This window comes from Scyliorhinus torazame, chromosome 23 (genome assembly GCF_047496885.1).
Source record: "Scyliorhinus torazame isolate Kashiwa2021f chromosome 23, sScyTor2.1, whole genome shotgun sequence".
Classification (NCBI taxonomy): Eukaryota; Metazoa; Chordata; class Chondrichthyes; order Carcharhiniformes; family Scyliorhinidae; genus Scyliorhinus; species Scyliorhinus torazame.
In genome coordinates this window covers 84,230,685-84,242,818 of record NC_092729.1, presented here as the reverse complement: position 1 = coordinate 84,242,818, position 12,134 = coordinate 84,230,685, and the positions used below count along the sequence as shown (strand labels likewise).

At 51.0% G+C, this 12,134-nt stretch overlaps 1 protein-coding gene across 1 annotated transcript in view; it reads right to left on the bottom strand.

Moving 5' to 3' along the window:
• The window catches only part of LOC140399649 (NACHT, LRR and PYD domains-containing protein 12-like), a 186,412-nt gene that overhangs the window by 124,090 nt on the left and 50,188 nt on the right, over positions 1-12,134 (bottom strand). The window contains exons 6-7 of the mRNA XM_072489191.1: positions 9,388-9,453; positions 6,001-7,717 (exon numbers count right to left, since the gene is read on the bottom strand). Coding sequence (XP_072345292.1) covers positions 6,001-7,717; positions 9,388-9,453 — 1,783 coding nt within the window. The remainder of the gene's footprint in view (positions 1-6,000; positions 7,718-9,387; positions 9,454-12,134) is intronic.

The following is a 12,134-nucleotide window of genomic DNA, read 5'->3' as shown; positions in this document are numbered from 1 at the left end:
CAGGATTAGAGGATGATCTTCAATGGGAGTGTTACAGGATTAGAGGGTGATCTTCAATGGGAGAGTTAGGGGATTAGAGGGTGATCTTCAATGGGAGAGTTTCAGGATCAGAGGGTGATCTTCAATGGGAGAGTTAGGGGATTAGAGGGTGATCTTCAATGGGAGAGGTAGGGATTAGAGGGTGATCTTCAATAGGAGAGTGCGGGGATTAGAGGGTGATCTTCAATGGCAGAGTTAGGAGATTAGAGGGTGATCTTCAATGGGAGAGTTAGGGGATTAGAGGGTGATCTTCAATGGCAGAGTTAGGGGATTAGTGGGTGATCTTCAATGGGAGAGTTAGGGGATTAGAGGGTGATCTTCAATGGGAGAGTTACTAGATTAGAGGGTGATGTTCAATGGGAGAGTTATGGGATTAGAGGGAGATCTTCAATGGGAGAGTTATGGGATTAGAGGGTGACTGCAATGGGAGAGTTTGGGGATTAGAGGGTAATCTTCAATGGGGGAGTTAGGGGATTAGAGGGTGATCTTCAATGGGAGAGTTAGGGGATTAGAGGGTGATCTTCAATGGGAGAGGTAGGGGATTAGAGGGTCATCTTCAATGGGAGAGTTACAGGATTAGAGGGCGATCTTCAATGGGAGAGTCAGGGGATTAGAGTGTGATCTTCAATGGGAGAGTTACAGGATTAGAGTGTGATCTTCAGTGGGAGAGTTAGGGGATTAGAGGGTGATCTTCAATGGGAGAGTTACAGGATTAGAGGGTGATCTTCAATGGGAGAGTTAGGGGATTAGAGGGTGATCTTCAATGGGAGAGTTAGGGGATTAGAGGGTGATCTTCAATGGGAGAGTTAGGGGATTAGAGTGTGATCTTCAATGGGAGAGTTACAGGATTAGAGGGTGATCTTCAATGGGAGAGTTAGGGGATTAGAGGGTGATCTTCAATGGCAGAGTTAGGGGATTAGTGGGTGATCTTCAATGGGAGAGTTAGGGGATTAGAGGGTGATCTTCAATGGGAGAGTTACTAGATTAGAGGGTGATGTTCAATGGGAGAGTTATGGGATTAGAGGGAGATCTTCAATGGGAGAGTTATGGGATTAGAGGGTGACTGCAATGGGAGAGTTTGGGGATTAGAGGGTAATCTTCAATGGGGGAGTTAGGGGATTAGAGGGTGATCTTCAATGGGAGAGTTAGGGGATTAGAGGGTGATCTTCAATGGGAGAGGTAGGGGATTAGAGGGTCATCTTCAATGGGAGAGTTACAGGATTAGAGGGCGATCTTCAATGGGAGAGTCAGGGGATTAGTGTGTGATCTTCAATGGGAGAGTTACAGGATTAGAGTGTGATCTTCAGTCGGAGAGTTAGGGGATTAGAGGGTGATCTTCAATGGGAGAGTTACAGGATTAGAGGGTGATCTTCAATGGGAGAGTTAGGGGATTAGAGGGTGATCTTCAATGGGAGAGTTAGGGGATTAGAGGGTGATCTTCAATGGGAGAGTTAGGGAATTAGAGTGTGATCTTCAATGGGAGAGTTACAGGATTAGAGGGTGATCTTCAATGGGAGAGTTAGGGGATTAGAGGGTGATCTTCAATGGGAGTGTTAGGGGATTAGAGGGTGATGTTCAATGGGGGAGTTACAGGATTAGAGGGGGATCTTCAATGGGAGAGTTAGGGAATTAGAGGGTGATCTTCAATGGGAGAGTTAGGGGATTAGAGGGTGATCTTCAATTGGGGAGTTACAGGATTAGAGGGTGATCTTCAATGGGAGTGTTAGGGGATTAGAGGGTGATCTTCAATGGGGGAGTTACAGGATTAGAGGGGGATCTTCAATGGGAGAGTTACAGGATTAGAGTGTGATCTTCAATGGGAGAGTTAGGGGATTAGAGGGTGATCTTCAATGGGAGAGTTACAGGATTAGAGGGTGATCTACAATGGGAGAGTTACAGTATTAGAGGGTGATCTTCACTGGGAGAGTTACAGGATTAATGGGTGATATTCAATGGGAGAGTCAGGGGATTAGAGGGTGATCTTCAATGGGAGAGTTAGGGGATTAGAGGGTGATCTTCAATGGGAGAGTTAGGGGATTAGAGGGTGATCTTCAATGGGAGAGTTACAGGATTAGAGGGTGATCTTCAATGGGAGAGTTAGGGGATTAGAGGGTGATCTTCAATGGGAGAGTTACAGGATTAGAGGATGATCTTCAATGGGAGAGTTAGGGGATTAGTGGGTGATCTTCAATGGGAGAGTTAGGGGATTAGTGGGTGATCTTCAATGGGAGAGTTAGGGGATTAGTGGGTGATCTTCAATGGGAGAGTTAGGGGATTAGAGGGTGGTCTTCAATGGGAGAGTTAGGGGATTAGTGGGTGATCTTCAATGGGAGAGTTAGGGGATTAGAGGGTGATCTTCAATGGGAGAGTTACAGGATTAGAGGGTGATCTTCAATGGGAGAGTTAGGGGATTAGAGGGTGATCTTCAATGGGAGAGTTAGGGGATAAGACGGTGATCTTCAATGGGTCAGTTAGGGGATTAGAGGGTGATCTTCAATGGGGGAGTTAGGGGATTAGAGGGTGATCTTCAATGGGAGAGGTAGGGGATTAGAGGGTGATCTTCAATGGGATAGTTACAGGATTAGAGGGTGATCTTCAATGGGAGAGTTACAGGATTAGAGGGTGATCTTCAATGGGAGAGTTAGGGGATTAGAGGGTGATCTTCAATGGGAGAGTTACAGGATTAGAGGGTGATCTTCAATGGGATAGTTACAGGATTAATGGGTGATATTCAATGGGAGAGTTACAGGATTAGAGGGTGATCTTCACTGGGAGAGTTTTGGATTAGAGGGTGATCTTCAATGGGAGAGTTAGGGGATTAGAGGGTGATCTTCAATGGGAGGGTTACAGTATTAGAGGGTGATCTTCACTGGGAGAGTTACAGGATTAATGGGTGATATTCAATGGGAGAGTTAGGGGATTAGAGGGTGATCTTCAATGGGAGAGTTACAGTATTAGAGGGTGATCTTCACTGGGAGAGTTACAGGATTAATGGGTGATATTCAATGGGAGAGTCAGGGGATTAGAGGGTGGTCTTCAATGGGAGAGTTAGGGGATTAGAGGGTGATCTTCAATGGGAGAGTTAGGGGATTAGAGGGTGATCTTCAATGGGAGAGTTAGGGGATTAGACGGTGATCTTCAATGGGTGAGTTAGGGGATTAGAGGGTGATCTTCAATGGGAGAGTTAGGGGATTAGAGGGTGATCTTCAATGGCAGAGTTACAGGATTAGAGGGTGATCTTCAATGGGAGAGTTACAGGATTAATGGGTGATATTCAATGGGAGAGTTCCAGGATTAGAGGGTGATCTTCAATGGGAGAGTTACAGGATTAGAGGGTGATCTTCACTGGGAGAGTTACAGGATTAGAGGGTGATCTTCACTGGGAGAGTTACAGGATTAATGGGTGATATTCAATGGGAGAGTTATAGGATTAGAGGGTGATCTTCAATGGGAGAGTCAGGGTATTAGAGGGTGATCTTCAATGGGTGAGTTAGGGGATTAGAGGGTGATATTCAATGGGAGAGTTATAGGATTAGAGGGTGATCTTCAATGGGACAGTTACAGGATTAGAGGGTGATCTTCAATGGGAGAGTTACAGGATTAGAGGGTGATCTTCAATGGGAGAGTTAGGGGATTAGAGGGTGATCTTCAATGGGAGAGTTGCAGGATTAGAGGGTGATCTTCAATGGGTGAGTTAGGGGATTAGAGGGTGATCTTCAATGGGTGAGTTAGGGGATTAGAGGGTGATCTTCAATGGGAGAGTTAGGGGATTAGAGGGTGATATTCAATGGGAGAGTTAGGGGATTAGAGGGTGATCTTCAATGGGAGAGTTACAGTATTAGAGGGTGATCTTCACTGGGAGAGTTACAGGATTAGTGGGTGATATTCAATGGGATAGTTAGGGGATTAGAGGATGATCTTCACTGCGTGAGTTACAGGATTAGTGGGTGATATTCAATGGGAGATTTACAGGATTAGAGGGTGATCTTCAATGGGAGAGTTAGGGGATTAGTGGGTGATCTTCAATGGGAGGGTTAGGGGATTAGAGGGTGATCTTCAATGGTAGAGGTAGGGGATTAGAGGGTGTTCTTCAATGGGAGAGTTACAGGATTAGAGGGCGATCTTCAATGGGAGAGTCAGGGGATTAGAGTGTGATCTTCAATGGGAGAGTTTCAGGATTAGAGGGTGATCTTCAATTGGAGAGTTAGGGGATTAGAGGGTGATCTTCAATGGGAGAGTTAGGGGATTAGAGGGTGATCTTCAATGGGGGAGTTAGGGGATTAGAGGGTGATCTTCAATGGGAGAGTTAGGGGATTAGAGGGTGATCTTCAGTGGGAGAGTTAGGGTATTAGAGGGTGATCTTCAATGGGAGAGTTAGGGGATTAGAGGGTGATCTTCAGTGGGAGAGTTAGGGGATTAGAGGGTGATCTTCAATGGGAGAGTTACAGGATTAGAGGGTGATCTTCAATGGGAGAGTTAGGGGATTAGAGGGTGATCTTCAATGGGAGAGTTAGGGGCTTAGAGGGTGATCTTCAATGGGAGAGTTACAGGATTAGAGGGTGATCTTCAATGGGAGTGTTAGGGGATTATAGGGTGATCTTCAATGGTGGAGTTACAGGATTAGAGGGTTGATCTTCAATGGGAGAGTTACAGGATTAGAGGGTGATCTTCAATGGGAGAGTTAGGGGATTAGAGGGTGACCTTCAATGGGAGAGTCAGGGGATTAGAGGGTGATCTTCAATGGGGGAGTTACAGGATTAGAGGGGGATCTTCAATGGGAGAGTTACAGGATTAGAGGGTGATCTTTATTGGGAGAGTTAGGGGATTAGAGGGTGATCTTCAATGGGAGAGTTAGGGGATTAGAGGTTGATGTTCAATGGGAGAGTTACAGGATTAGAGGGTGATCTTCAATGGGAGAGTTAGGGGATTAGAGGGTGATCTTCAATGGGAGAGTTAGGGGATTAGAGGGTAATCTTCAATGGTGGAGTTAGGGGATTAGAGGGTGATCTTCAATGGGAGAGTTAGGGGATTAGAGGGTAATCTTCAATGGGAGAGTTAGGGGATTAGAGGGTGATCTTCAATGGGAGAGTTAGGGGATTAGAGGGTGATCTTCAATGGGAGAGTTAGGGGATTAGAGGGTAATCTTCAATGGTGGAGTTAGGGGATTAGAGGGTGATCTTCAATGGGAGAGTTAGGGGATTAGAGGGTAATCTTCAATGGGAGAGTTAGGGGTTCAGAGGGTGATCTTCAATGGGAGAGTTAGGGGATTGGAGGGTGATCTTCAATGGGAGAGATACAGGATTAGAGGGTGATCTTCAATGGGAGAGTTAGGGGATTAGAGGATGATCTTCAATGGGAGAGTTAGGAGATTAGAGAGTGATCTTCAATGGGAGAGTTACAGGATTAGAGGGTGATCTTCAATGGGAGAGTTACAGGATTAGAGGATGATCTTCAATGGGAGAGTTAGGGGATTAGAGGGCGATCTTCAATGGGAGAGTTAGGGGATTAGAGGGTGATCTTCAATGGGAGAGTTACAGGATTAGAGGGTGATCTTCAATGGGAGAGTTACAGGATTAGAGGGTGATCTTCAATGGGAGAGTTAGGGGATTAGTGGGTGATCTTCAATGGGGGAGTTACAGGATTAGAGGGTGATCTTCAATGGGAGAGTTAGGGGATTAGAGGATGATCTTCAATGGGAGAGTTACAGGATTAGAGGGTGACCTTCAATGGGAGAGTTAGGGGATTAGAGGGTTTTTGATGTAATATTGTGTAATTAGAAAGAGCTCATGGATAACTTTGTTGTAATGAACTTTTAGGAAAGAGTGACCATAATATGTTGGGATTTTGCATTAATTTTAAGAGTGTGCAGTTAAGACAAGAGTCTTAATCTGAATGTTCCTTCAATGGAGATGGCATGGACGGAATCGGCCAAATGGTCTCCTGATATCATTCTGCCATTACCCGATCTCCTTGCATTTGTTCAGGTGAGGCATCAGATGGTCAAGTCCCTCGCGTTGGGCGATGGAAGAGCTGGCGTCGAAACGTTCGACCGTGTCCATGCTCCCGAGGGCGTAGGCCACAGCCGAGCAGTCGACGGGGTTGAGGTGATGGGCCGAGAGGTCGATGGCGGCGCCGGGGCCCAGCGTGTCCCGGACCAGCTTCTCTTGCTGGGCTTCGAAGAGGCAGTGCAGGGCCTGCAGGAGGCCCTGCTTGTCCCCGCGCTTCGCGGCCTCCCGCGTCCTCTTGGTGAGCCAGTCCAGGATGACGCAGCAGGGCTTCCTGGGCAGCTCCCGCAGGCTCTTCTCCAGGGCGGCCGAGTTGGCTGGCTTGGACAGGCCCGACAGGAAGCGGGAGAAGATCTCGTAGCGGCCATCTTCGCAGAGGACGACTTGCCCCAGCACCTCCTTGAGCTCCTCCACTTTGCTTCCAAGGACAAAGTACAGAGCAGCCAGATACTCCTGGATGGTGAGGTGGAGGAAACTGAAGGCCAGCCTTGACGAGCCGAGATCCCTCTCCATGAACTCCATGAGGAAGCCTGAGAGGAACTGGGAGGACTCCAGCCGATGGTCCTTCAGGTCCTTCTGGTAGAAGACCAGGTGACGCGCCCTGACCCCTGTAAATGCCATCTTGCTGATTCTGAGCATGGACCGGGTCTTGTGGGCGGCGTAGCGGGCGTGATTGGTCAGGAGGTTGGCCAGAAAGAGGGAAAAGAGCTGGGTGATGGTCCTGGGGGGCGGGCGGCCCTTCCCCCCTCGCTTGCGCTGGTCAAAACAGCCCTCCAGGGCCGAGCAGAGGATCCAGCAGTAGGACGGGTTGAAGCAGAGGGTGTACAGCGTCCCGTGGCCTCTCACGTGGTTGTAGACCCTCTGGCCCTCCGCCGTCTGACCGTAGAACTTCTCGAAATAGCAGCGCCGCTGCTCGGGGAAGAACCCCAGGATCTCGGTGAACCTGTGGACCTGGCCGGATTCCAGCGTCGCCAGGGCGAGGGGCCGGCTGGTCACCAGGACCGAGCAGCCCTTCAGAAGTTTCTGGCCCACCAGACTGGCGACGATGGTGGAGACGGGGAGGTCCTCACAGGGGTCTTCGCAGGCCTGCTCGAAGTTCAACGGCTCCTTGCTCTCGTCCAGCCCATCGAAGACGAAGAGGATCTGGTCCGGGCGCTGGAGGATCGTTCCCACTTTGGGTGCCAGGAACGGATGTCTGTTGGCGATGATGTCCACCAGGCAGGTGCCCCCCTCCAGGAGGTTCAACTCCCGGAACTGGAAATGGAAGACGAAGGTGAATTGCCGATACATCTTCCCGGCCGCCCAGCCGTGAAGGAGCCGCTGCACCATGGTGGTCTTGCCAATCCCGGGGACGCCACACACCACGACCACCAACACTGGCGGCGACGGGCGTGGGGGGCGGTAGGACTTGCGGAACAGGTGGTCCATTCCCATCGGCTGGGAGGCCTCCTGCCTCTCGGCGGCCCGGGAGGCCAGGCTGTCGTGGACGCTGGCGGTCTCCATCATCTCGTTGTCGCAGTTCCTTCCCAGTCGGTGCGCAGCGACCACGGCCAGCTCGGTGTACCGATCCTCCAGTTTGATGGTCCTCCTCTGCCTCGTCCCCCACGGCACTTTGAGTTGGTCAAAGCTCTCCGTCCGCTCTCGCACCCATTGCTTCAGCTCCTCGCGGCAAGCTACAGAAATGTCAAAGACACGCAGAGTCACAGGCGCACCCCTCACGAGAGCTCCCCTCCTTATCCCATCACCCCCCGCCCCCCGCATCTCTCCCCAGCCGGTCCCTGGGACACAGCAGACAACTCATTCGGAGGATAACGCTCCCGCGGGAGATGATCTCTCACTGAGGGGAGAGGGCACCACAGAGACTGGCCACTCGCTGGGTCGCAGGGTACCATAGACACGGACATGAAGCACTCCCTCAGTACTGACCCTCTGACAGTGCAGCACTCCCTCAGTACTGACCCTCTGACAGTGCGGCACTCCCTCAGTACTGACCCTCTGACAGAGCAGCACTCCCTTCGTACAGACCCTCAGACAGTGCGGCACTCCCTCAGTACTGACCCTCTGACAGTGCAGCACTCACTCAGTACTGATCCTCTGACAGTGCGGCACTCCCTCAGTACTGACCCTCTGACAGTGTGGCACTCCCTCAGTACTGACCCCCTGACAGTGTGGCACTCCCTCAGTACTGACCCTCTGACAGTGCAGCACTCCCTCAGTACTGACGCTCTGACAGTGCAGCACTCCCTCAGTACTGACCCTCTGACAGTGCAGCATTCCCTCAGTACTGACCCTCTGACAGTGCGACACTCCCTCAGTACTGACCCTCTGACAGTGCAGCACTCTCTCAGTACTGACCCTCTGACAGTGCGGCACTCCCTCAGTACTGACCCTCTGACAGTGCGGCACTCCCTCAGTACTGACCCTCTGACAGTGCGGCACTCCCTCAGTACTGACCCTCTGACAGTGCGGCTCTCCCTCAGTACTGACCCTCTGACAGTGCGGCACTCCCTCAGTACTGACCCTCTGACAGTGCAGCACTCCCTCAGTACTGACCCTCTGACAGTGCGGCGCTCCCTCAGTACTGAGCCTCTGACAGTGCGGTGCTCCCTCAGTACTGACCATCTGACAGTGCGGTACTCCCTCAGTACTGACCCTCTGACAGTGCGGCACTCCCTCAGTACTGACCCTCTGACAGTGCGGTGCTCCCTCAGTACTGACCATCTGACAGTGCGGCACTCCCTCAGTACTGACCCTCTGACAGTGCGGCATTCCCTCAGTACTGACCCTCTGACAGTGCGGCACTCCCTCAGTACTGACCCTCTGACTGTGCGGCACTCCCTCAGTACTGACCCTCTGACAGTGCGGCACTCACTCAGTACTGACCCTCTGACAGTGCAGCACTCCCTCAGTACTGACCCTCTGACAGTGCGGCACTCCCTCAGTACTGTCCCTCTGACAGTGCGGCACTTCCTCAGTACTGACCCTCTGACAGTGCGGGGCTCCCTCAGTACTGACCCTCTGACAGTGCGGCACTCCCTCAGTACTGACCCTCTGACAGTGCAGCACTCCCTCAGTACTGACCCTCTGACAGTGCAGCACTCCCTCAGTACTGACCCTCTGACAGTGCAGCACTCCCTCAGTACTGTCCCTCTGACAGTGCGGCACTCCCTCAGTACTGACCCACTGACAGTGCGGCACTCCCTCAGTACTGACCCTCTGACTGCAGCACTCCCTCAGTACTGACCCTCTGACAGTGCGGCACTCCCCCAGTACTGACCCTCTGACAGTGCGACGCGATATTTGTCCCACTGCGAGTTATTAAACTCATTCACAATCCTCGCACCTTTCAACTCACAAAACACTGGAAATCCATCGTTGAGATTCTGTATTTCCGACACAACTCTCCGTCCTGTACAACAAGAGTCGAAAGTCATATTAATTATTGACAAATAATAAAATATCATCATATTTACTCCAAAGCCAGGGCCGATGCATCATGGCTAAATGTAAATCCCTCTACTCTGTCCCCATCAAACACTCCCAGGACAGGTACAGCACGGGGTTAGACACAGAGTAAAGCTCCCTCTACACTGTCCCCATCAAACACTCCCAGGACAGGGACAGCACGGGGTTAGATACAGAGTAAACCTCCCTCTACACTCTCCCCATCAAACACTCCCAGGACAGGTACAGTACTGGGTTCGATACAGAGTAAAGCTTCCTCTACACTGTCCCCATCACACACACCCAGGACAGGTACAGCACGGGGTTAGATACAGAGTAAAGCTCCCTCTACACTGTCCCCAACAAACACTCCCTGGACAGGTACAGCACGGGGTTAGATACAGAGTAAAGCTTCCTCTACACTGTCCCCATCACACACTCCCAGGACAGGTACAGCACGGGGTTAAATACAGAGTAAAGCTCCCTCTACACTGTCCCCAACAAACACTCCCAAGACAGGTACAGTACTGAGTTAGCTACAGAGTAAAGCTTCCTCTACACTGTCCCCATCACACACACCCAGGACAGGTACAGCACGGGGTTAGATACAGAGTAAAGCTCTCTCTACACTGTCCCCATCAAACACTCCCAGGACAGGGACAGCACGGGGTTAGATACAGAGTAAAGCTCCCTCTACACTGTCCCCATCAAACAATCCCAGGACAGGTACAGCACGGGGTTAGATACAGAGTAAAGCTCCCTCTACACTGTCCCCATCAAACACTCCCAGGACAGGTACAGCACGGGGTTAGATACAGAGTAAAGCTCCCTCTACACTGTCCCCATCAAACACTCCCAGGACAGGTACAGCACGGGGTTAGATACAGAGTAAAGCTCCCTCTACACTGTCCCCATCAAACACTCCCAGGACAGGTACAGCACGGGGTTAGATGCAGAGTAAAGCTCCCTCTACACTGTCCCCATCAAACACTCCCAGGACAGGTACAGCACGGGGTTAGATACAGAGTAAAGCTCCCTCTACACTGTCTCCATCAAACACTCCCAGGACAGGTACAGCACGGGGTTAGATACAGAGTAAAGCTCCCGCTACACTGTCCCCATCAAACACTCCCAGGACAGGTACAGCACGGGGTTAGATACAGAGTAAAGCTCCCTCTACACTGTCCCCATCAAACACTCCCAGGACAGGTACAGCACGGGGTTAGATACAGAGTAAAGCTCCCTCTACACTGTCCCCATCAAACACTCCCAGGACAGGTACAGCACGGGGTTAGATACAGAGTAAAGCTCCCTCTACACTGTCCCCATCAAACACTCCCAGGACAGGTACAGCACGGGGTTAGATACAGAGTAAAGCTCTCTCTACACTGTCCCCATCAAACACTCCCAGGACAGGTACAGCACGGGGTTAGATACAGAGTAAAGCTCCCTCTACACTGTTCCCATCAAACACTCCCAGGACAGGTACAGCACGGGGTTAGATACAGAGTAAAGCTCCCTCTACACTGTCCCCATCAAACACTCGCAGGACAGGTACAGCACGGGGTTAGATACAGAGTAATGTTACCTCTACACTGTCCCCATCAAACACTCCCAGGACAGGTACAGCATGGGGTTAGATACAGAGTAAAGCTCCCTCTACACTGTGCCCATCAAACACTCCCAGGACAGGTACAGCACGGGGTTAGATACAGAGTAAAGCTCCCTCTACACTGTCCCCATCAAACACTCCCTGGACAGGCACAGCACGGGGTTAGATACAGAGTAAAGCTCCCTCTACACTGTCCCCATCAAACACTCCCAGGACAGGTACAGCACGGGGTCAGATACAGAGTAAAGCTCCCTCTACACTGTCCCCATCAAACAATCCCAGGACAGGTACAGCACGGGGTTAGATACAGAGTAAAGCTCCCTCTACACTGTCCCCATCAAACACTCCCAGGACAGGTACAGCACGGGGTTAGATACAGAGTAAAGCTCCCTCTGCACTGTCCCCATCAAACACTCCCAGGACAGGTACAGCACGGGGTTAGATACAGAGTAAAGCTCCCTCTACACTGTCCCCATCAAACACTCCCAGGACAGGTACAGCACGGGGTTAGATACAGAGTAAAGCTCCCTCTACACTGTCCCCATCAAACACTCCCAGGACAGGTACAGCACGGGGTTAGATACAGAGTAAAGCTCCCTCTACACTGTCCCCATCAAACACTCCCAGGACAGGTGCAGCACGGGGTTAGATACAGAGTAAAGCTCCCTCTACACTGTCCCCATCAAACACTCCCAGGACAGGTACAGCACGGGGTTAGATACAGAGTAAAGTTCCCTCTATACTGTCCCCATCAAACACTCCCAGGACAGGTACAGCACGGGGTTAGATACAGAGTAAAGCTCCCTCTACACTGTCCCCATCAAACACTCCCAGGACAGGTACAGCACGGGGTCAGATACAGAGTAAAGCTCCCTCTACACTGTCCCCATCAAACACTCCCAGGACAAGTACAGCACGGGGTTAGATACAGAGTAAAGCTCACTCTACATTGTCCCCATCAAACACTCCCAGGACAGGTACAGCACGGGGTTAGATACAGAGTAAAGCTCCCTCTACACTGTCTCCATCAAACA